The following is a 24,679-nucleotide window of genomic DNA, read 5'->3' on the forward strand; positions in this document are numbered from 1 at the left end:
GTGTGTGGAGATTAGAGTACCAATAGAAGTCAGTACAGTGGGGAAAGCGCTATGAGTGTGTAGTTCAAGGGAAGGGGGACAGAAAGCCGGTGGTAGGAAGGGAAAAGAGGGAGTAATGGAACTGGAGATTTAAATGGGGGGTAGGGGAGGGATAATACAGAGGCCTTTGAAAATCCATATGGAAGGAAACCTGCTACTGTAGAAACTTCAGAAATACTCTCTTGTAGGTTCTGTGAATGCTGCCTCTTCCCACATCTACTTCTGGTCAGGATCTCAGAGCCAGAGAGGGTTGTGGATGGAGCCTTTATACCACTCTTCCTTGGTGGTGGTGCCTGGTCTGTGCCCTCTGGGCCAGTTGCACTGTGTGTTTCTTTGAGGAGATGTCATGTCTTGAGATTGTATTCTAAGCACCAAGTCCATAAAGGCTCAGGAGTTCCAAAATGCTGCCTAAATTATGCCAACTTGAACTTGTATGAACTAACCATCTTATAAAAGACTTTAGGCTCTCAGATTATGAAGTTATAGAGTCCAATAAAACAGTCTTGAAGGTAGTTCAGGAATATAGGAGGTTCAAAGGTGTTCCCCATTCATAGGTGGACTATCTGCCATTGTCACATAAAGGTTCTGAGGAATATTGGGGATGCTTGTGTTTTATTGAAAGATGAAAGGCATAAAGTCTCCATATGACACCCTGTTAAAAATATGCTCTGAAATGCACTGTGCAGAGAGCAGTCACTCTGAGTGAAGGAGGTACACTTTGTCTGTTTCAGCTAACCTTCCTGTGCCCACCATCGCAGCCATAGACGGACTTGCCCTAGGCGGGGGTCTTGAGCTGGCTTTAGCATGCGACATTCGAGTAGCAGGTGAGAATTAATCTTGTTAACATAATTTTAAAAAGGAGCTTGGGTTAAAGCGCTATAAAGTGATGTTATCTGCATGAAAATCAATGAGTTGGGAGATTTACATGTTTATTGAAATAAGCCTGACTTGGAAAGACATTAGATTTTCTCTCATATGTAGAATCTAGACAAAAGAAAAAGACATAGAAAGACTCTGGCATGAGGCATGGAGGTGTGGGAGAGTGGTGAGGGAGAGCTAAATAAGATCAGAACACAGAGAACACTATGTGAGTCTTGTAGTGAAGTTTGCTGTTTTGCAGGATGGGGAAGCCTGGGAGGATGGGTCCTAGGTCTGGCCCTAGTGCACACACATACATTTCTGCTCTCCTTCCTGCTGGGTAGAGCATTAAAAACATTTCCCCTGGAGGCCGCTGTTTGCAGTTCCACTGAGGGGAGCCCTTTGGGCCTAGTGTTTGAGAGTCCTGCTTAGGAAGCTCTTTTGTCATCCCTAGCTCAGCCTCAATGGGAAGAGACACCTGAATTTGAGTCAGACATCAGTTTTAGGGCCCTAGGGCTGCCCTCTTTAGAAAGAATTTTCCTCTATTTAAAATAGAACGGTGACTGTAGCTGTGTGCATCTGACCCACAGGGTCAGTTAGTAAACATGTATGGTCCAGGACTTAGCAACTTTGTTCCACGAGTGACAACTTCATTGCTTTGAAGTTTCCTCTTTTCGAGTGGTTCTGAGCTCCTGTTGAGGGACTTGTGAAAAGAGCTGGGTACTGACCAGTGGCCCTTTGCGTGGTGAGTCAGCCAGCCAGCCGCCCCTTCCATCTCTCCCTCCCCCCCATCCCTCTCCCTTCCTCCCCCTCTCCTTCTTTCTCTCTTGGAAATCCAGTGGGTATGTGGGTGAGAGTGTCTGGAGGAGATAGGGACAGAGAGGAGGATATGAGGGAGCTGGGGTTTGAGCCCCGGCTGTGACTCACAGCCCATGCTTTTGACCTGCTCCTAGCAAGTGTGTACACTCTGCCCTGTGTTTTATTCTGGGCACTGTCTTCCAGAGTGTCAGCACACTGTGCCCTCTGTCTCAGCACTGAGAAGTGGGTGGACTGGGCAGCAGAGGGTCATCACAGTTCCATCCTGCTTCATGCTGTCACTTCTGTTGTGGCTACATGGTAGGAGCCGAGGCAGTGGAGTTTAGTTTGCTGTTTAGAGACTTCATGGGGCCACATCTTGAGCCGAGGGTTGCTGTGCTGGGTGCTTTCCCTTTCCCCATGTTATTCTGGGTCCCTATCTTGTTGTGATGATCTTCACTGGTTTCTTTCCTGTACTGGGGAAAGGTGAGTTTTTGGCGCATGCAGCCCATTCAGAAAGGCAGTAGACGGTGGGAAACAGCCCAAGGGACAGTTAGGCTGTGGGGCCCTTTGTCAGAAAGTATGGGGACACTTGGCCTTGAGCCTTTGCCTTATCTGATAGCACGTTGAGTTGTTTGGTCTGGGGTCTGTGGGGCAGCTAAGGAATCTGTACCTGTCAGTGGAAGTCTCCCTTGATCCTGAGTCATTAGTGGCATTTGGGCCTTCATGAGCTGGCAACATCAGATCCCAAGATGGAATTACCACTCTAGGCTTTGACCACTGGGACATAGCTCACTGCCAAGCAGTTTGGAACTGAAAATGTCATGTGTTCTCCTAAGGGGTGGTGGTGGAGTGGGTGGGTAGAGGATCATTTTGAATGATTATGTGTTTTCATAACAAAAAATTTTTTAAAGTAATTTCTTAAAGGTTGTGGCATCAATTTAATTAGTGAACAATGATTTTAGAGACTCCTACTTTTTCAAGTTGTCATACTGCAAAGCGATGACATGCCTGTCATTTAATTCTCTTTATTTCTTTTTAGCTTCCTCTGCAAAAATGGGCCTGGTTGAAACAAAGTTGGCAATCATTCCTGGTGGAGGTATGAATTGCTCACTCCTGTCTCTTGGTGTTCTTGATTTGTCCCCAGATACGGGTGCAGGGCACAGCCCTGTCTGTGGCAAAGGCAGCAGTTGGGTAGAGAGGCAGATTTTGTGCTGCTGTGCATCCAGCAAAGTCCCTGCTCCTCTCTGTTTGGCCTGTGAGAATTAGCCTGCACTTGCTTGCTTTCTGTGCCGTTGTACAGTCTCAGTTGGTATCACCGCTTGCACCGTCTCCTTACAGAATCCCAGCTGGTGAGAAACTTTGCTGTGTGCATTTGAACATATATTCACTTATCCCAGAGTGTCAGGTATGCAGTCAGACCTTGAGCATAGGGGAACGCAGGTGCTCCTGCTGCTCCTCAGTTTGGCCACTGTGACAAAACACCAGAGGCAAGCAGTGTGTAGGGAAGAAAGGTTGGCCTGGGCTCCCAGTTTCAGAGGATTCAGTTTTTCGGACATGCTGGGTTTAAACTACTCTTGTATTGCCTCACCTAAATCTGCACAGCAGGACAACAGTGGTGTCTGTTCTCAGGGGGGTGGGGTGGGATGGGTTGAGGGCGGGGCCTTTCCTTTTTAAAAGTCATTTAAGAATGTACTTTGTAGCCAGCTCTGGGGTGCATACCTGTAATCCCAGTACTCTGGGAGGCAAAGGCAGGTGTATCTCAGTGAGTTTGAGGCCAGCCTGGTCTACCAAGTCAGTACAGGAGAGCCAAGGCTACACAGAGAAACCCTGTCTTGAAAAACAAACAAAAAACAAAGCAAAAACAAAAAATAAAACAGAACAAAAAAACCTTACTTTGCCAACATTGATAATGAAATGCTATGTCTGTCCTCCTCCCAAATCTGAATGCTTTGCTCTTGTGAGTGAGAAAAATTTTAGACATGCCCATTTTGTAATGTCATTCTTTGAGAAAGGTGCCATTTTAGGATGGGTGCATTACACTATAGTACTCTCCTTTGGAACTTTTCACATATAAGGACAGCTTATTAGCATATGAATGAAGTGGCTAGCATGCAGCCTGTTCATATCTGTAGGTCCTCTGCCTGCTTAACCCTACTTGAAGAGTCTCCATCTGAGTAAGGACGGGATAGGGAGGGTGAAGTCTGCCCAGAGCAGAACACTCATTTTGTCAACCCTGAGAACAGTAATCCTGCGGCCAGCCTGCCTGTCTGCTTTCATGTGCCTCTTTTGCCACTCTTGCCTTCTTTACAGTGGACAAGGCAGATGCCAGGAAAAAGACCCATAAGAGAGTGGGCCAATCTGTAGATAATACTTTGAAGTAAAACTGAATTAAGAAAGTGTGATCTGATATGTTTGGGACTTGTCTTTTCATAGTTTTGGGGACAAACCCAGGCCCTCAAGCATGCTTGCTAGAGGTCTGCGACCTGGCTGTGTCCCAGCCTTCATTTTCTTTTGAGTAAAGATCGACCGGTAGTTAGGATGTACCCATCCTAGAAGGGTAGGGTTTGCCTGTGTCCTCCACCCACCACGTGTGTCAATCTGGAACCTGTAAATGTCACCTCATGTGGGAAAAAGGGGCCATCATGCATGGAGATAAAAGGTCTTGAGAGGAAGTCATCTGAGTGAGCCCTAAACTTAATGACACAGAGTCCTCGAAAGCAGAGACTCAGACAAACAGAAGTCATGTGAAGACGGGGCGCAGGCTCTGGAAGCCGAGGGCAAGGACAGGAATGGGTTCTTCCCTGACACTGAGCAGCTCTGTCTTACTGCAGGGTCTGAAGTTTCTTGCTCTCCCTCCTTTCTCCCCATCTCTCTTCCCTTTTCTTTCAAGGCTCTTATTGTGTGTGTCTGTTGGCATATGTCCTGACTTTCAGTGAGTTGTCACAGTGTATCCCTGATAGGCTGGCATGAGCCCCCATTCCCAGCTGAGCACATGCCATAGTTGGGTTTCAGAAGCATGAGAGAACACCTTTCTGTTGTTTAGCACTAAGTTTGTGGTCATTTATCACAGCTGCTTATGAAATGGCAGTGGCCTCCCAGTGACATGTAAGCAGTGTGTCTGACGGGCCTACAAACATCACTGGTGGTGGGTGATGCTGATTTGGGTATTGACTGCGTCTTGAGCATGAGGCGCTCCCTGAGCACAGTAGGAGATGGAGTGGTTGCGTGAGAATCACTGTTTGGATTAATGTGGGCCAGAATGACAATGCACAGCCCGGGAGACCATGTAATGGTGTCCGTCACCTCCGCCTGTACTAAGGTGGAGGCTGAGAAATTAGAATTTTCTCTAATACACTAAGTTCTTTTAGGGCCTGTCATAGTAGACCCTTTGATCAGAATCTGTTTTTTTGTTTTTTGGTTTTTTTTTTGTGGATTTGACTACATTTAGACTGTTTTTTCTTTTTCTTTTTTTTTTTCTTTCTTTCTTTCTTTCTTTCTTTCTTTTTTTTTTTTTTTGAGGCAGGGTTTCTCTGTGTAGCCTTAGCTGTCCTGGACTCTCTTTGTAGAACAGGCTGGCCTTGAACTCACAGCGATCCACCTGCCTCTGTCTCCTGAGTGCTGGAATTAAAGACATATACCACCACTGCCCAGCTGGACTGTGCTTTTTATGAATAGAATTAGTCTCCTAACTTTCACTCAGACATTTATAATAAAACTTGAGTGCACTGATGCTTTCCTCATCATCTCCTTGTGAGAGACAGAGCTCTGTTGTGTTATTTTGTAATTGAGTCTGCGTTTCAGCGGCTCCTTGACTGTGAAGCCTTCAGTGAGTTTGTGGCTCACCCCACAGTGTGCTGGTAGGGCGCAGTTCCACATCGACAGGGGTTTTGTTTCTCCTTGACTCGCCAAGATCAGATCTTGCATGTGGCACATGTACATTACTATTTTGGTTCTTAAAATAAGGCACTTTTAAAGGGATGAGTCTGAGACCATGTGGGAAATTGCCCTCTGTCATTATACTGCTCATGGGTCTCCTTTCCCCTTTTCTTCTCGTGGACAGTGTCATCTGAGAAGATTGATTTTAAAGCATTTGGTGGCCTGCGAGATGGTTCAGCCTATAACAAGATTCACTCCTGACTTTGATCCCGGAGTCTCGGGTGGATGGAGAGAACAGCTTCTAGGAGTTGTCCTCTGGCCCCTGGCATGCATGTGCAAGTACACACTAATAGATAAGATAGGTGTTTAAAGTTCTGCTTTTTAAATTAATGATTTTTGCTGTATTTGAGAGAGGTTATGAGATACCTGCCTTTTCTGTGGCCATTTTATTAACCGTAAAAACTCCCTACATTTACTTTTTTTTTTAGTTCTTAGTGACTAACAGGTTTCCCTGGTCACCACAGAAATTGTGCCCAGTGGGACAGTCTTCAAGAAAGACTGGGCTATAAATGTCAGTTTTGTCTGTTTTTTCTTTTTTTCCCAGACAAGAGCTAAAAGAGATCAGAAGGACAGTCTGTTGTTGTTTGGGGTTTGGCCTGCCTTCCTGATCAGGTATCCAGGAAACCCCCAACTCCACGGCCTGGGAAGGTATTCCAGCTCTGATCCAAGAGAAGGGTATTCGAGTCATGGCACCAAATGTTTGCCTTTCTTGTACTCGGATGGAAGGGTGTCCTGGGCCTCGGAAGCCCAGGAACAACACAGCTCTGAGGAAAGGTATCCTAGGACATGGGAGTCCGGGAACCACACAGCTCTGACAGGAGGCCTGCTCTTCAGCAGAGATGTTATAGTTCCTGGAGGAGGATTACCCCAACCACTAAGCAGCTGAGGAGCCTTGGAGCCTGAGCCCTGCTCCTTCTCCAGCCAACACAGCTCACAGGGGAGGGTTGCTCCAACTCAACCCCTGAGGAGCTGAGGAGCCTAGGAGGCTGACCTCTGCTCCTTCCCTGCATCTTCTCTTCTCTTCCTCCAGTGAAAGAGTCACACCCGACAGTAAGTCTCTTAAAAGAGATTTATTGGAGAATCCAGGAGAGGAGGGATGAATCCAGGAGTGGCTGCCTCTGCTCCTGGGAGGAGACAGCAGAGAACTGGGCAGACACAGCCTTTATATAGGGGTTCTTAGGGGGTGGAGCTCTTTAGGGCAGAAAATCCCAGAGTGAGGATTGGTGAGATTACAAACCGTGGGCTTGGGGAGCTCAGAGATTTGTTGGGTTTCCTGTTCTGGGATTGGTTGCTTCTCCTCAGGGATTGGTAAATTTTAGTGGGAAGATCAGAGATCGGTCAGTTCTCTTAATCAGGGATTGGTGGGTTGTAGTTCACACTTTTCACCTCAAATTAGCATAATCTGGGATGAGTCCTGCTGAGGGACTGGAGAAGGTTACAAAGGTCTTGGGGAGGAGCCTGGCTGCTAGAACTTCCTCAGGCAGGGGCCTGGCCACTTTTCTGCCTTGAGGGCTTATAAAGTATGAAGAGAGTCCAAATTTTACAAAGAGTCCACTGTGAAGGCAGTGGGCTGAAGAAGGAAAGATTGTTCTCATGGACAGTTCCCATGGTGGCAGCAATAGGCATTCTGAGGCAGAAAGGTGTCAGTTTCCATAGCAATCAGCTGAGGCAGGAATAGTCACCATGGATAGCTCCCACTGAGGGTCTGACAGGAGCCATCATTTTGACTCCTGTCTCCACAGCCCCAGGGTGGGAAGGAGGGGCTGGCAGCCTTAGAATTTTAGTGGCCTGCTGCTTAAGGGCTAGTCATAGCTCTTGGTATGTGTGTGTGTGTGGGGGGGGGGTGGGGAGTGGACTGCCACAGCAGAGGGCAGTGAGCTGCAGGGCCGTGAGGGGCAGTGGGCCACTCAGCTTCATCAGGGATTGGGGCAACCCTCCCCTGGGAGCTGCGTCAGCTGAAGAAGAGACGGAGCTCAGACTCCTAGACGTTGAGCTGGTGCAACTTTTGTAAGGACACCTGCACAGTGATGGTGGCCTCTTTCCAGGGTGTCCAGGTATCCTATTATTGATACTGGTACATTCTTTGTCCTTTAACAGGGTCGTAGTCAGGGTTTCTATTGCTGTGATAAAGATTGTCTCTGTGTGTGTGTGTGTGTCCAAAAGCAACGTGAGGAGCTTTTAAGTCTGGACAGCTTATAAGTCTGTCATAGAGAAGTCAGGGCAGGAACCTGGAGGCAGGAACCGAAGCAGAAACCACAGAGGACTGCTGCTCACTGGCTTCCTCTCTGTGGAGTTCTCAGCCTGCTCTCCTGTAGCATCCAGAACTGAGGAGGACAGCAGCACTCACTGTGGACTAGGCCCTCTCACCTCAGTCAAGAACCTGCACTGTCGGATTGACCACAGGCTTGTATGTAGTTTGCTACTTGGTGGGTTCTTTCTTCCACCCTTCTTTACCCCTTCTCTTCCACCTTTCAACCCCCTAACACTGGATAGGAGAGAAGGGTAGAGGAGCGCGGTGCGGTGTTACTGTCAGAGTGCTTCCTGCTGGTTAGGAGCTCCAAGTTCCCTGGGGCACGTTTGATCTTCTCCATCAGCATACCTAATTTCTTCTAGTTTCTCTGTGCACTACTACTTAACAAATCGCACTCAACAGCTTGCAACCGGCCATCAGCAACCCACACCTCTCTGGGGCCCTAGCATTTATGTACCCTCTGAAAAGTCCCCAGAATTCCAAATGTCACACACTCGCAGAAACTATCTGCAGCTGGCAAAAACACACCTCTGCTACAGCATGAGGCAAATCATAGTCAGCTGCTGCGAAGCATCCCCCATATCCCCACGCCTGGGATTAAAACAAAAACATATTCCCATAATATTTCTGTGTTCTTTAATGAAACGAAAATAACACAATTCTTACTACACAGGCCCATCTGGTGGGGGCGTTTTCTCAATTGAAGTTTTTCCTCTCTGCCCAGATGACTTTATCTTGGGTCTTTTTTGTTTTGTTTTTCAGTTGTTTGAGACAAGATGTCTCTGTGTAGTCCTCCCTGTCCTGGAACTCACCTTGTCAACTAGACTGGCTGTGAACTCTGCCTCTCACGTGCTGGAAATAAGGTGTGCGCCACCACTACCCGGCAAAGTCGTTCCTGTATCAAGTTGATGTAGAATTTACCTGCACACTTACCGGTTCTTTCTTTTGTGAGACTATCACTTTATCTTAAAAACTGCACGTACTCTTGGCCTATACTGTGGGTGTGACTAAGTAAAACTTATTAACATTTTTATCCCGCCACTGCCCTTCCTTTCCCTCTTCCTTCACCCTCCTCCCCATGATAACTTTGAAGACTATCTGTTTGTCTTTTTAAGGGTTTGATGTATTATTAATAGCCATATCACTAGTGCCCACAGAAGGTCTCTAGTGTCCTGCTGGCCCAGAATTTACTCTAGAGCCTGTGCTGGCCTCAAACTCCTCATCTTCCCAGTGCTGGGACTGCAGGGAGAACTGCCATAGTTGGCTCAACTCACGCACTGGCTTCAGTTAGCATTCCTGCATGCTTGAGTTTAGGTTGAAAAGTTGCCGCAAATGCCAAAAGGAGATGTCGTGTTGTATTTGATGCTTCGTCGCGTGACAATGTTTGGCTAGTCTACCTTTCCAGAGGGTTGTCACCTGGCTAAAGAAGTGAGTTAGCATCCTCTTTGCAAACTGACAGGGTGAGGCTGTATTGTAGTGCTCAAGTTCTACAGAGCCAGAAAAAGAGCTGCCCCCCTGCCCCCCACCCCACCCCAAGTTCTGTTCTTTCCGCTGTCCAGGATGAGCACTGGCTAGCTGTGTGCTTGGCATATTTTCCAGGAACTCTATGTTAGGGCGAGTCTGTGAGGTAATGACTGACATTTAAATCCTCTAAGTGTGTTTTGTTGCTAACACAGCCCTGATTTGGGAAGCTCTGTTTATAATCTTTGTTGCAGTTCCCCTAGAATTTACATCAGAATCTGAGCTTATCTCTGAGTCTCCTCAGCCCTGAGTCATCTTTATCCTGGGAGGGTGAGCTGGATTTTCATAAATAGCAAGAGGTCTGTGCCAAAGCCAAGGGATAAGGTCATTCAGGAAGGAGAGCCCTGCAGCAAGCAGCAAACTAAGACCTGAGAGGCTTAGTAATGCAGGCCTTTCCCAGCTGTGAAGGGTGGGCAGCCTTGCAGGCCTAATGCTAGCGTGCTCCATGTAGGCGCCTTTCTGAATATTTTAGTAGAGAGCTGTCAGCATGCTTTCTGAAATGCCCTCCAGCATCGCTTCCTCAGTTCAGTCTGCACTGGAGAGAGAGCGAGAGAGCGAGAGAGCGAGAGCGAGAGCGAGAGCGAGAGCGAGAGAGAGAGAGAGAGAGAGAGAGAGAGAGAGAGAGAGAGAGAAGAAGGAAGTGAGAGGGAGTGAGGCTGTTTCCTGACTTCAGTCCTGAGTCTCGTGAAAATAGTGTGATTCCCGTGAGGCTTCCTGAAGAGTCAGTTGATCCTAGTTGACAAGGCTAGTATGGCTCTCTGGCCCCTCCTCCATCACATTATGCTCCTGTTCTGTTCCCATGTGCCAGGTGTATTTGTATACTTAACTAACAGTTTTTGGGGCCTGCATTGTGGTAGACAATGGTTATAGCTGTGAAGGAACAAATTACAAAGTCACCACAGACTGTTATTTCTAGCCCTGGAGCAGAGCAGGAGCCTGTCCCTGTGGTAGAAAATACTGCAGAGAAAAAAGGGGGACAGGGTCTGAGGCGGGTGGGACTTTGCAGTGAGGAGGCCAGCAGGTGCCCTCACTGAGAGGGTCCCACAGGAGTTAGGCTTAAAGCTTAACCGATCTGGAGGAGACAGAGTCAGCACCCGGAAAGAAGGGCTGATGTGGAGAGTGCTCGCAGCCACAGCAGGGTGCACTAGAGGCTAAGTCGCCCAGGGATTGGCCATGGCATAATGGCTTCAGTCTTTACCCCGTGTGAGAATGGGCCCACGGCAGCTGAGTCAGCAGTGTTAGAGGTTTCCTGTCAGTGTCCTGAAGTGGACAGCGGGAGGCCAAGGCAAGAAGCAGGAAACCAGAGCCAGTGGCCTAGTTAAGAGTGGTATGGGCTGGCCTGGGATGCTTGTGCTGAGCTAGGCCTGTGGTCAGATGCTGGGTGTACTTTAAAGACGAGTCTAGAAAAATGTCCTGGCAGGTTGGATGGGAACATAGTGGAACATGCGCCAAGGGTTTTGGAAAGAGAAGTTGCCTTCTCCTGAGATATGGGACTCAGCCAAGAACACTGTTTTGGATATTATTGCTTGGTTAAAAATGGTTATTAACTATCTAAATGCTGTCTTAATCTTAAGTTTCTGGTTGGTGGCACAAATGCCAAAGACAAGACACAGTCTAGACTGGGAATAAAAACACGGGATTTGTTGTTTTCCTCACTGTCTACTAACCTGGTCTAAAGGATCCTGAGCCCAGAAATTAACACCTTCCTTCCCTAGTCTGGTGAAAATGGCACAGCTCATCATAGACGCATTCACCATATGGGGACACAGCGGACATGAGGCTGTGGCAGGAGGCTGTAGACGATCACGAGGTTAGGCATCCCAGGTTCCCAGAGCACATGCCTACTTGTTGGGGTAGCTCACGAGGTGTTCCCTCTGGATAAGAGAGAACTACCCTGGCCTCTCAGAGGAGGAGAGCCTGTTTATCTCAGGTCTTGTTGGAGGAAACAGTGGTCAGGGCTTGGAGTAGACCATGGTCCTTTAGCTGCTAAGGCATCTGTCACATGACACCTGGAGTCTAGTGCTTTTAGTGCATTTTGAACACAGAAGTCACTGAAGTATAGAAAAGTTTCAGAAAATAGCTGAAAGATGTAAAACATCAGTTGAATATCTTTTATCCAAAATGGTGGGGTTGGGAGTGTTTCAGTTCTGATTGTGGAGCGCTTATGTGGACTCTGAAAAGTTGAAATCCAAGGTGCCTCAAATCTCAAAAGTCTGGTGTTTGCTCACCAAAGAGTAGGCGATTCAGATTGGTAGGGTGGTTCAGCCTGGACCAACAAACAGAAATGGCAGGACTGAGAAAACTACAGCAAGGAGATGGAGTTGCCAAATACAGCTGAAGGAGGAGAGTGAGCCTGAGGTATAAATAGGTAGACAGGTCTGCAGAAATTTACTCAGTCAGAAGCACAGGAAAAATAAGCAAGATAGGATTAAGAAAGTGAGTCATAGTGGTGCTGAAAGGGTTAATGTTTATGCCTCCAAAGGTTCTAGAGGAAAAGAATATTAAAAAGAAAGAAAGAAAGAAAGAAAGAAAGAAAGAAAGACATCATACCTGAGAACTGAGAAATTAGATGAGAGCAGACAAAGCCAAGAGCAGCGATAAAGCAGGTCTGTAGGTAAAAGCAGGTGGACCCCAGTGAGGTACAGCACAGGGCTGCAGTCAGATCCATCGTTTGTACTGCTGGACTGCAGATAACATTTTCTCCCAAGCTGGAAGCAGCGGTTAGAATGGCTGGTTCCTCACCAGAAACTATAGTGCGGAGACAGTGGAGATATGAAAATGCTAAAGAGGAGTGTTGGGGCATGGTCTTGTGCAATGTGTAGTCAGATGCTGATTTCTGTGCCAGGAGATCTAGCTGCAGTCTGGATATGAGTATTGTCATTTCTATGAGGAATCTCTTGCATCAGTGTTGTGTAAACAATGCCCCCAAAGTATCTCTGGATGGTTAATAAAGAAGCTGGACAGCCAATAACTGGGCAGAGGAGATAGGAGGCAGGACTTCCTGTCCCAATCAAGGGGGTCTCAGGGAAGGAAGAGAAGGAAAAAAAGTCCACGAGGAGGACAAGGAAATTTGACATGAGGACAGAGAGTTGCAGCAGAAGGCCAAGGCAAGACTGAGACAGCAAGTAAAAGGGCACGTGGCTGGAAAGTAGCCAGACTCGCATAATTGGGTTAGAATAGACGAATGACTACCTGCCCACTTACAGTGCTTAAAGCTTGTTGAATAAATCTAATAGGTCGCTGTGTTACAATTATTTGGGAGCTAGGGTGAGTACTAGAAAAGGCCACTACTTATATCTTAATTCAGCAGAGGAACCCTCAGCCAGGGGCACCACACCCAGAAAGGATGGCTAGGCTAGACCCAAGGGTGAAGCCCATTATCTCAGCCCTCAGTATTCTGAGGCAGGAGAATTGCTCTCAGTTCTAGGCTAGGTTTCAATACCTCCCACTCCTCCTCCACACACAAAAGAATGAAGGTGAAGTGAGTAATTATCAGATCAGGAAAGTGAACAGAATTTGTGTCTCAGACTCAGTGCATCAATAGTTGATGGACACAGCCACATCTAGGCATATTGGACAAAGCTGCATGGGTGCCTTCTAAGGGCATGGTTTAGTTTTGGTAGAGCTGACAGCTATGTGCAAAAAAATAATAAAGAACTTTGATTTCATCCTAAAAAATTATGCAAAAATGAGCTAAAAAATGAGCTATATATATTGAATAGATATAAAAGCATGTGGAATTTTGAAATCTCCAGAAGCCACATACTTGTTCCCCAGTGTTGGAGACTGAGGGCTTGGCTGCAGGAGCTCATGGGAGTCTTGAGTATGTGAACTGCACTCTGGAGAAGGCAGTGCTGTTAGTGTCTACTCTCAACATCATTTTTTTCTTCTTGTTTTCAACATCTAGTAACTTGCTGTTTGAAAAGCAGGTTATTTGGGTCAGCAAGATGGCTCTAAAGGTAAAAGCACTTGTTGCAAAAGCCTGGCTACTTGAGTTCAGTTCCTGAAACCCAATAAATGTGGAAAAGAGAATCAACCCCCCGAAGTTATCCTCTGGCCCCGAAACACTCTCACTGTGGTGCCCATGTGTGTCTGCATTTATGTACCACACACTTCATAATAACAAACATTTAAAAGTAGATTGCTCATTCTGTGAGTGGCCTGCTACATTTCTCTTGTCCAGCTGTGATCACAGCAACCTTATTTGCATATTTATATGGCACAGTGCCTATGTGTAAAGGTTAATAAATGAGAAGTATAGTAGAAAGCAGATGTTTGAGAGCCAAGCTTGTTTGAACAGTTAGTTAAAATACTTTTATATAAAGACAGTAAAGTAAAGTACGTTAGCCCTGCCTGCAGCTGCCCTCGTGTTAGGCAAGTGATCTGTCAAGTGAACTACTCCCCCAGCCTTTGGTGCTGGTTTTCTGGTTCTCTTGTGCCTCCAGTGTGAAGTGTGAGCCTTGCAAAGTTAGCTCAGCAGGATGTTTTAGTGTGTCCATGAGCACTTCATCTGAGAATTGACGGTGAGCTAATTTGGAATAGGAGGATTGGGAATACATTGCTTTCATTTATAAAGTTAACACACACAGCAGCCCGGCTGTCACAAGTGTCACGTGACACATGCTTACTGTCTGCAGACTAGCCTGTCTACCTGTGGGGACAGCAGCAGCCGATGCTAACATCCAGCCCACAGGAGGATGAGAAGTAAGATCGTGTTGCCTGGTGTGCTGTTGCTGCCTAATTGTGCTTGCTGCAGTTTTTCTTCACTATAAAAATCATTAAGGTGCAATAAACAGCATGTATGTAATACACAGCTTAGTAAGTTCTGATGTAGACACAGCCATGAAACCATAACCACCGTGGAGGTAGAGAGCATGCCCAGTGCCACTGGCTTACTCCCTAGTTCCGTAAAGCAGAGCTCTTGGTGCTGCTAGGGCCTGAGCTTGGCCTTGAGCGCTGGGTGAGCAGTCTCTCATGTCCACAGCCTAGGTTGCTCTTCATTTCCTGGATCATCGTGTGACCTCACACGTATGTGGTCTCTATTTGGCTTTGTTCACTTACGTAATTATTTTTTAGTTCATCCATATTGTGAATTTCAGTATAAGTTTCCTTTCTGTTGCTAAGTGGTAGTGAATTCTGTGTGTGTCCACAGTCTTTCTGTATGGACAGATATCTGCTTCATTTTACTTTTGTCTGTTGTGAGTAGAGCCACCGTGAACAGTTGTCTGCCAGCCTTCATGTGGTTCAGTGCCAAGGTGGATGCCTGCGACTGAAACAGTACATACTGTCGGTGACTTGCCAGCTGGTACCAGTAGCATGAGTTCTGCCGTGGCGGCTTCTCAGGTACACAGGTGTGCATATCCTGGTGTGGCACTGCTTTTCCTGCCCTGCCTATCAACAGTCTCACTGTATGGGCCTGGCTGGCCTGGAACTCGCTGTGTAGACTGCCATCCCCCTTTCTCTGTCCTGAGTCTAGGATTAAAGGTGTGAGAGTTGTGTCCAGCTGCATTTCTAGGGCCCAGGGGTGTGATGCTGACTACCTTAATGGGCTTCTGTTCTGCGTCTCGTCTCTGGGGATGTTCTTTCAACGGTTTTACCCGTGGGTCTGTCAGTCCGTCTTCCTTCCTTCCTTCCTCCCTTCCTTCCTTCCTTCCTTCCTTTTTTTCTTTCATCAGTTTACTTTGCTTTTGAATTCTTTTGTTTTTAAGATTTATTATTTGTGTGTGTGTGGGGGGGGGAGTGGGGGAGACAGACAGAGAGCAAGAGGGAGAAGGAGAGAGGAGGACAGAAGAGGGTGTTGGATTCCCTGGAGCTGAGGTTGTAGGTGGTTGTGAGCTGCTCGGTGTGGTTCTGGGAACCAGATGACTCTGATGTCCTTAATAGCCGCACGTCCCTCCAGCCCAGCTTTTGAGTTATTACTGAATTTTCATGTCATTGAATGTCATGGATACAGTTTTTTAATATAAATTATGTTTTATTTATTTGCATCTGGGCTACAAGTGGAGGTCAGAGAAGACTGTTCTGGAGTGGGCTCTCTCACGCTGCTGCCGTCATGTAGACCTAGGTGGAATACAGGTTCTCAAGTTCTTTTATGCAGTATGTGCCTTTCAGATGGTTTCTCCACTTTGAGGTGACTTGCATTCTTTTTGGGTTTTGTTTGATTGTTTCCAGAGACAGGGTTTCTCTGTGTAGCCCTGACTGTCCTGGAACTCACTTTGTAGACCAGACTGCCCTCAAGCTCAGGATCCACCTACCTCTGCCGCTGCTGGGATTAAAGGCGGTCGCCACCACCGCCAGGCAGCTTCCATATTCTTAACATCATCATTCAGAGACTGGAAGGTGTTGAAGCTGGCAAAGCCCATGGTGTCTGCTCTGGGTGGGTTGTGCGGAGCTCCTAGTGAAGAGGCTTGTCTCCAGCTGACTGAGACCACTACTGGCTTCCAGTGTTGATTACCTGGTTCACATTTAGCTGTCAGTCACTTTTTATACATGGTGTAAGCTGCTACCTGCTTGTCCCTGCATCTCACATCGAAAAGATGTTCTACCTTTTTTTTTTTGCCAGTGGTTTTGCTGACTCTTGGTCCTTTTCATTTACACATGAATTTAGGATCAGTGTCAGTTTCTACAAATTCCTCTAACTGCAATTTTTTTTTTTTTTGAAGATAGAGTTCATTCCTTTTGCCAGGACTAGGCAGTGCTGAGGATTAAACCAAGTACCTGTCACATGCCAGAGTCACCAGGCTGCATTCTTCTATTAAAGGACAGAGCACATCCCCAGGCCTGCTGTTTAATGTACTCGCAGTCTTGCCAAAGCATGCTGAAGATGTACTGTCCTCAAAGATGAAGTCAAGCTGGGGTGGTGATTGCAGGGGTACCTGGCTGTGGTTGGGGACCACCTTCCCTCTGAAGTGGACTTGCTGCTGTCTACAGTTGTCACTCAGAAGTGAGCACCGTCTGTGAGAATTGTGGACGAAGTGAACAGTGCCGCAGTGCCTGCACTGTGTGTAAGTGCCGTTTGTAAGGGAAACTTTTGCCTCTTGCAAGATTCATCTGTGGAACTAGATAAGCCTTTTATAGTCACATGCCTCACTTCCCCTTTTGTTTATTTTTTCTTTTCACAAGAAAGTGGCCTTGAATGTATTTCTGGGTCTACAGGTCACTAGACATGGTAGCTGGCTGCAGCACAGCTGTGTGCAGTCTGCACAGGTCCTGAGTCTGTCCATCCTCCTGACACAGTCTTGTCCTACATCCTCCCCACCCCCACTCTCTGTCTCCCCTGCTGCCTATACTTACTCCGGGAGACCTTGCGTTCAGATGGCGGGACCATAACCTCAGCTAAAAGGAAGTAATTTTGGTAAACTCTAGCTTGAGAAGCATTTAAAAAGGAAAATAGATGTGAATGGCACATGATAAGAAATACAAAACAGTATAGAGAGATTGTTTTGGGAAAGTTCAAATTCTCATTTATCTTTCATTATCATTTTTAATTAAAAATGTGTCATTTCTCTCTATTCTCTTTCTAGTAAAGGATTTCTTAAGTGTATTTACCTGTGTTGTGTGATGTCACTTGATTTTGGTTCAGATAATAGAGATTTAAGTTCCAGTACGGACCAGTCATTAATAGTTTGATACCTGCATTCAGGGTTTCAAGGTACAGGTACTGCTCTTTTAACACATAGACATTTCTTGTCTTACGTGTAACCCAAATACAGAGATGTGTTTTACCATAAAACCCTTCTTGTGGTTTTCAGCCTCAGACACTCCCCTTAGCTGTGCTAAGGAAATGTCATGACATTAACGTTAAGAAATTTGATACTTGAATTACGTAGATAGGTTTTCTGTGATGGACAGCTTGGCTTTCCTGGGGTGAACCATACGTGATGACCCTGTGTTACTCTCTGGAGCTAAACTGTAACTGCATTTTCTGTGTTTACAGTGGAATTTGTTTTTATAGATGAAATAAACGAGTGGTTTGTTTTTTCATGTCACCTTGATGCCATCTTAACCTGGTGGCACTCAGAGGAAGGACAGCAGGTCACCAAGAAGAGACTTGATACCCTATGAGCATATACAGGGGGAGGTAATCCCCCTCAGGAACAGTCATAGGGGAGGGGAATAAGGGGAAAATGGGAGGGAGGGAAGAATGAGAGGATACAAGGGATGGGATAACCATTGAGATGTAACAAGAGTAAATTAATAAATTAAAAAAAAGTATTTGGAAGAATTATTGTCAGGTCTCTAGATAGCACTCTAAATGCACAGGCATCATCGCTTCCTGCAGCTTTATATGAAGTATCACTTGAGTTTTGTACTTTGACACTTTGAGATTTCCGTTTCACAGTGGGTGCCTCTTGGAAAGCAGTTTGCCCAGGTTTTCAGATGAGTAAGCATTGACAGGTTCATAGCATCCTGGTCCTCACAGCCTCTGTTGCCTCTTCCTTGTCCCACAGCTCACACTCTGGCGCTCCCTGAGCACCTGCATGTGCAGAGCAGCATTGTGTTTGTGCTGTCATTGCCCACCCTCCCCTCTGTTCACAGGCCCAGTGAGTCTTTCTTCCCTTGGTATTTTCATTCATATTCTTAAACTCCACAGTTCACGTATTTAATTTGTTTATTATTTGTATTTGTTTTTAAAATCACTTTATTGTGAGGAACACACAGAGAAAAACATTGTACAGCTAGATTTCAGGTAGCCACTTGCACAGACATTGTGCTGTCCCCAGCTCTCCGTCTTGGCGGCCCTCCCTGCAGTTAGGGGCTCAATTACATGTTTATGCATTTACTACACCCCCCCCCACACACACACAAAAGAGAAAAGTCTGTGGCTGAGCCAAACTAGGAAACAATTAACTTTATCTCTTCTCTCATAACTCACATGTCCCTTTGCCTGAAAATTTGTTTTTAGTGCAGATAAACTTACATTTTATGTTAACTGAATGCTTGCCACTTGTTTTTATATAACACTATTATTATTTGCACATTACATGTTGTCTTAAACATAGTTAGATGCCATGTTACAACATGTTAAAAACTATGTTAAAAATATAACTATGTTTTTAAAAAGTTAGTTTTTCTTAGCTCCTGGTTATAGCTTCTGCTTTGTGTGATTGATGCTTTAAGGCTTTGGTTTTTCCTTGTGACTGTGTTTTAGGGACCTTAAGAAGAGGCCAGCAGTCATGGGTGATCCTTAGGTACAGTTCACATCTCTTATGTTTAGCTTTTTTCTCTGGGATCTGTCCACTTAGGAGAGGCATGCTGAGGTGCTCACTTGCTGCGGTGTTTCTCATGAAGGTTCTCCCTGAAGTGCTTTTGTGTCTGCTGAGCTTTGGTCTTCTGCCCTCATTCTCTCCAGAGTCAACGCACCCTTGCTTCCCCATGAAATATTTTGCCCTGTGTTCTCCTTGCTGAAAGAGCTATGGCTGAACCCAGTGACCACCAACTATGATGCATCTTTACTTTGCTTTCTCCTTAGTTTTTATAGGTGTCTTTGAGACAGAGTCTTGCCTGGCTTCCTGCCTCAGCCTCTGTAGTGCTGGGTCAGAGGCTTAAAGCTACCACTTGAAACTGCCTAGCCCGTTATTTCCCACCTCTGAGTTGCAGAGGTGCATGTTCGTATGTTGGGAGTTTGCAAGTGCTATGTAGTGCATTTCATCTAGGATGCAGCTTTGCCCTGTGCTCACATTCCTCACTTGAGCAGAGAGCCATGCAGTAAAAATGCTTTGAGTCCCAGTGGGCATCTGGCTTGCTTCTCAAAAGTGCGTGCACACGCAGACACTACATCACAAACCAGGTGTAGTGCTTAACACAGGTCATTTCAATACAGAAGAGGTTGAGACAGGAGGATTGTAGCAAGTTTGAGACTAGTCAGGGCTATACAGTAGAACCCTGTTTCAAAGAGGGGGGGCAGGCAGAGAGAGAGAGAGAGACAGAGACAGAGACAGAGAGAGACAGAGAGAGAGAAGGGGGGGGGAGGGAGAAAGTAAAAGTTGAAGGTAATTTTTATTTAAGCCTACCAATTTTCATTTTTTAAATTTAAAAATACAAATAGCACTTGAGCTACCAATAATTTATGTGATAAAAAGGAAGTCACTTTTGATGTCAGCTCTGGTTGTAGCCTGTGTGACAGCTTCAGGAAGCTGTTTTGGTGCACTCTCAGAGTATTCCTTTCAGAGCCTAATGAACTTCAGCTGCTGGTGTCCAGGCATCACCACACTGGGGGACTTGGCTGTTGAGTGTGCTGTCTGGAAATGTGATGGGGCACCAGCAGGGTCACTACCCTTTTCCAAGGCTTTGGAATTAATTTACTATGTTAGTTAGTCTTAATATTTACATGGTCTTTAGCATCCTAGAGGCAGAGGAAGTCTCGAGACAGATGGGGATGTTGAGCCGGGATGTAGCCTGGCTGTCATTGTGGAGACTTTGGAACAAGCTTCTTCTTGGGATAGGGTTCACCCTCCACCCCATCCCACCTCACCCCTAGTGATGGAGCACACTGAGGAAGCTGAGTGCTCATTGGGTTACATTTGCCTGGGGCTCCCTTTTGATGTACATAGCCATTTGCTGTTACATTTAGCTGCCAGAAGCAAGTGTCCACAAAGTGTGCCATAAGCACACGTCTCTTCTCAATTCATTTGTGGGATGTGTAGTAAATGATGCTCTGAGATCAGTCATGTGCCAGCCTACTGTTTCAGAAAGATAGGGAAACTGAGCTACTGCAGAACCATTGGCCTGGCTGTGGGTGGCAGGTAGGGGCCTGGAGCAGACTGCGTGGCTTCATCTGCTCGTCCTGAGGCTTTGATAATGTGACTTGACCCTTGGAGTCTTCCCTGTCAGGCATGTATGTGTGTGTGTGTGTATGTATGTATGTATGTATGTATGTATGTATGTATGTATGTATGTATGTATGTATCCATCCATGTATCCATCCAGATATGCTTTACACGGCCCTGTTAGGGTTATGGGAATGAATACGAGGATAAACAGTGTTCTCACCACTGACTGCTGCAGGTACAATAGCAGTAGTTCAGCATGTTTTATCTGGCCTCTTTCACCTTACCTGCCTAATAAACTTGTACCCCTGATTGGGCATCAGGATGTGTGTGTGGTATCCTGGTCAGTGGGAGCTTTTCCAAACTAGCCTTGGTAGGTGGAGCTTAGGAGGGCAGGTGGTGGGTGTGGGTTGGTGCCCTCTCCCCATTTTCTGCACTCCACCACTGTGTGTATTCACTGTGTGAATGTCAGGTGTCTTCCTCAACTGCTCTTCTCCTTGCATTTGTGACAGTTTCTCAGTGAACCTGGAGCTCACCCATTGGCTAGGATAGCTGGCCAGTCAGCTCCAGGGACCTGCCTTGTCCCAGCATCCCTTGTTGGTTATGGATGTGCCCACCATGCCTAGCGTTTATGTGGGTGCTGGGGATCTGAACACAGACCCTTATCAAGACTACATCCAGATTTATTTAGTGTGGGTCTGTACTAGAATTGTTGAGAAGAAGTTGAATCCAGTCTAGGTTTTACTTCATTCTCAGTTTTCATAAACTCAATAAAGGTTTTGATAATTTTTCTTCTCAGCTTTGCAGCAGCTATGAGGAGCACAGAGGAAAGCAGGGGCTGCACAGTTTAGAAGGACTCAGGTCCTTTAATGTACTGTACTTAGATTGTGTCCTTTGACAGGGAGGTAAGAGCCTCCAACGTCCTACTCTCCTGGAGAAGGTGTCACATCTCTGCTGCTCTGAGGGTCTGTGATGTGTTCATGAGGCACTCAGAGAAATTGGGGAGCAGATGGCTTCTGTACCAGCAGTAGTGCTTGCTTGTTAAGTGTGAACGCTTCCTACTGCTTGACAGAATCAAATGATTTGTCTGAATTTTGTATTTTCCAGAACTTTTAAGAGGCATGCCTAGGAATTCCTGTCTGTGTTGTTGGGTTTGTGCTGGGCATGTGCACCTCGTGCAGTCATGGTGATGTGTGCCCTGTGCATCTGTGCTCTCTATGTGCTCTTTCCTAGTGGATCGCTTGCTTGTGGGCAAGCATGGTTCCCTGCCCCGCAGGACCCCATGATTCCAGTTCCGGGAACCTGAAAGACCTTTCCTCCTGCTGTGAGGGACATGCAGTTACAGGCTGGTTCCTTCCTGCCTCAGTTGGTCCTTCCTTGCCTGGGAGAAAGGAACAGGTGGTGATTGCTGTACCTGGCCAGCCCTTTGCTACTTCTGAGGCAGGAGCAAAGAAAAGACAGGCTCCGTAGTTCAGAGCACTTGCTGCTCTTCCCAGAGGACGCCTACACTGGACAGCTCACAGCCACCTGTGACTTCAGTAGGGGATCTCATTCCATCTTCTGTTTTTTGAGAGCACCTGTACATAAGTGGCACACACACAGACAGGAACAACTTTTTTTTTTAAGATGAATATTCAGGAGCTGTTTATATATTTGTGCCTGCTTAAATTTCAAGGGGGGTAAAAAGTATTAGTCAAAAGTGCAAAGACTTTTAAAAAGCTAGCCCCTGAATTTTTTAAGTTAGTGATTGCTCTGCATCAGAGCCGTCCCACCCTGTGCTTGACATTTGGAGTGCTAATTATTTTTTTATTTGCTGATTTGCCTCATGAATGTGTACACATGTGCATTAATTTTGGTTCCATAAAGACATTTCAGTGACAGCCTTTTGTGTGTGTGACTTTAAGGTATCATTTCTAGGTGGAATTGAAACTGCAGAACTCTGACTTGCTGTTCACCATACAGCTTTTTGTGGCTTTTCCAGACTATTTTCAGCTGTTGTCACTGTGCTAATTAACAGCATCTTAGAGCAGTGGACACCATCCTTTTGTCCTGAAGCTCCAGGAAAGCCCTGCGGTACAGGAATGTGGGCAAAAGGTCTTGCTGGCTCCCAGGGCCTCCTCTCTGAGTCTCTAGGACTACTATGTGAGTTTGAGTAGCTGCTCACAGAATTTGTGACTTTGCCCCTGTCTAGAATAGTGTCTGTGGCAAGGCCCTTCGCACAGCCACGAGACTCATTAGGGTGCAGTTCTGCTTGCGTTTGCTAGCAGTAGCATGTTAGTGACTGGTGATTATGTGTGCACCCCGAGTTCTGTCCGATGAGTCACTGCATAGACAGTAATGTGATCCTGTGTCCCCAGGACTTCACTTTCTCCTGGAGGAGTGTCTAGCCTGGGGCCTAGGACAGCTGTGGATGTAACCCAACACAAAACTGTAAATGTACTTAAAACACGCTGAGGGCTTTTGCATACTTATTTTTTCCCTTGTAATTTGATTAATGGTTCTGGAGTGTGAACTTTGTAGACTTTGCAGATGTCAAAAAGGTTATACACACCTGCAAGAGTGTTCTGTGCTGACTGACTCATAGCAGATTTCCCCTTATACTGTTGGCTGATGGGTCCAGGGGACATATGTGTGCCTACTGAGAACTTTATTGAGTACCAAGTATATAATTGCCTTTCATACATGGGCTAGAAACACAGACGTCAGTGAGGAGGGCAGAGCTGCTTTGGTCGAGCCTGTATTTTAGAAAACAGACACATGTGCAGAAGAGGTTGTATGCTACGTGGTGATCGCTGGGGTGGTTGGAAGTGAGCGTGGAGGGCAGGTGTGTGAACAAAACACTGTGGGTGGGCTGGAAGGAGCCCAGTGGTCTCAGATCCATGCAGTGCAGAGTGCTGGCTTCTGTTCTCATTCCTGCTGCCATCAGGAGGCCCAGGAGGGAGCTCCCAGCCTTGAGATGTCCTTCCCCATGGCCTCCTGGGGGATGCCCAGCAGAGTGTGGGAGCAGCCTAGCTTTACTTGAGCAGACACAGATGGATCAAGGTTGAACTTGCAGTTGCTGTAGAATGGAGTTTTAAAGGAGCTTGAGACTGTAAGAGTTAACATACATGTTTCACTACAAGTGTTTAAGCACATGGACCATAGCATGCTAAACCTGGGCTGTACACTGTTTACACTGATGTCCGTTTTAGCTGCTGCCCCATAATACAAGGAGGGTGTGCTAACACCAGGCTTTACAATAAAATAGTTGCTTCTGCAGCTGCTTCTGTGTTTCCTTTTTTAGCACACAGGCATTTAACACCTGATACATGCAAGTGCTGATGTGATGTATGTACAGAAGTCTAGGAATTGTAGAAATTAAGTCCATATTGGAGAGTGTGCTTTTCCTGTGGAAGGGCTGATAGATGCTATTGTGCACTAAACATATATGTTTCCTAAAGTCAGTATCATAGGAAAAGTCCCCCCTCCCAATTAAATGCTCTCCTAGACTTTCTACCAAGTGTCTGATGACTGTTTATTTTTGTCAGTGTGAATATTAAAGAAAAGCTAAGCAGAAGCAATCTTAATATCTTGTTGATTACATTCCAGAATAAAAAAGGCAGAACATTAAGCCCGAACACCATTTGCTATAATTACTCCAAGTGCGATGTTGCTGGAGCTGTCAGGCTGTGATTGAGGCTCCCTGATGGTTGACACCAGCTGCATGCATTAGCTCTCTGCAGCAAGCACAGCCCACATCACTCCGTATCAGGAGGCACGCGCAGTCCGCTCACTGTGATGGAAGCAGCTCACCATTGAATGAGGCTGAGTGCTGCTTGCTCCAGATTTAGCTTTCCCTTCCCCTCAGCCCCACAAGCTCTGTAGAAGGGGGCCCTGGGCCCTGGGCTGTCGAGCAGCTGGAGGGGGCCTTCGTATTTATTTCGGAGAAACTTCTGGAAGCCTCTTTCTGATAAGGTTTCTCTTGGGGGTTGTGGGCATTTGACTCTTTTTAGGGGCACAACTTCTAACAGTGCATTAGTAGTTTTAATAAGGCAGTCTGATAGCAAAGAATCTATTTCCCTTTGGACTTCCAATTGGACTTTTCTGTAGATAATTAATCTTCACAAGATGTAGGTATTTTCAAAAGCATCAAGACACATCCGTTCTTGTCTATGTCAGGTGTTGAATCACAGTTTCTAAGTTCATTGGACTGTGTGCAGGTGTTTGTATGGGTGTGTCACTAAGGAGTTTGATCAGCAGGTACCTCATATAGCAGTGGGCAGGCTGTGCCGGTCTGCTGAGTAGAACTCCTAACTCATTTACAACAATCTTAGTTGAGCCAATAGTTATCTCTCCCACCACCATGTACTCTTTTTTAGAATAAAAAAACTACTAAGTGCAGTTAGTGTGTTTTGTATGTGCATGGGCGTGAGGACATCATCCGCTTCTCAGCTAGGGACGGGACACCACGAGCCCCATCCCCTTCCATGCTGGTCCGCTGTCTTACACACAAACCCTGTTTGGAAAC

The 24,679-nt window shown here is 46.3% G+C and overlaps 1 protein-coding gene across 4 annotated transcripts in view; it reads left to right on the plus strand.

Moving 5' to 3' along the window:
• AUH (AU RNA binding methylglutaconyl-CoA hydratase) overlaps positions 1 to 24,679 on the plus strand; it is a 93,212-nt gene that overhangs the window by 38,626 nt on the left and 29,907 nt on the right. For 2 of the 4 annotated variants that reach the window (XM_084796944.1, XM_084796941.1), the window contains 2 exons: positions 771 to 863; positions 2,735 to 2,791. The exons of 1 other annotated variant lie outside the window; for it this stretch is intronic. In XM_084796944.1, coding sequence (XP_084653070.1) covers positions 771 to 863; positions 2,735 to 2,791 — 150 coding nt within the window. The remainder of the gene's footprint in view (positions 1 to 770; positions 864 to 2,734; positions 2,792 to 24,679) is intronic. One more of the 4 variants, XM_084796942.1, reaches the window with a different exon arrangement.

Source organism: Acomys minous, assembly GCF_964271855.1.
Source record: "Acomys minous genome assembly, chromosome: 9".
NCBI lineage: Eukaryota > Metazoa > Chordata > Mammalia > Rodentia > Muridae > Acomys > Acomys minous.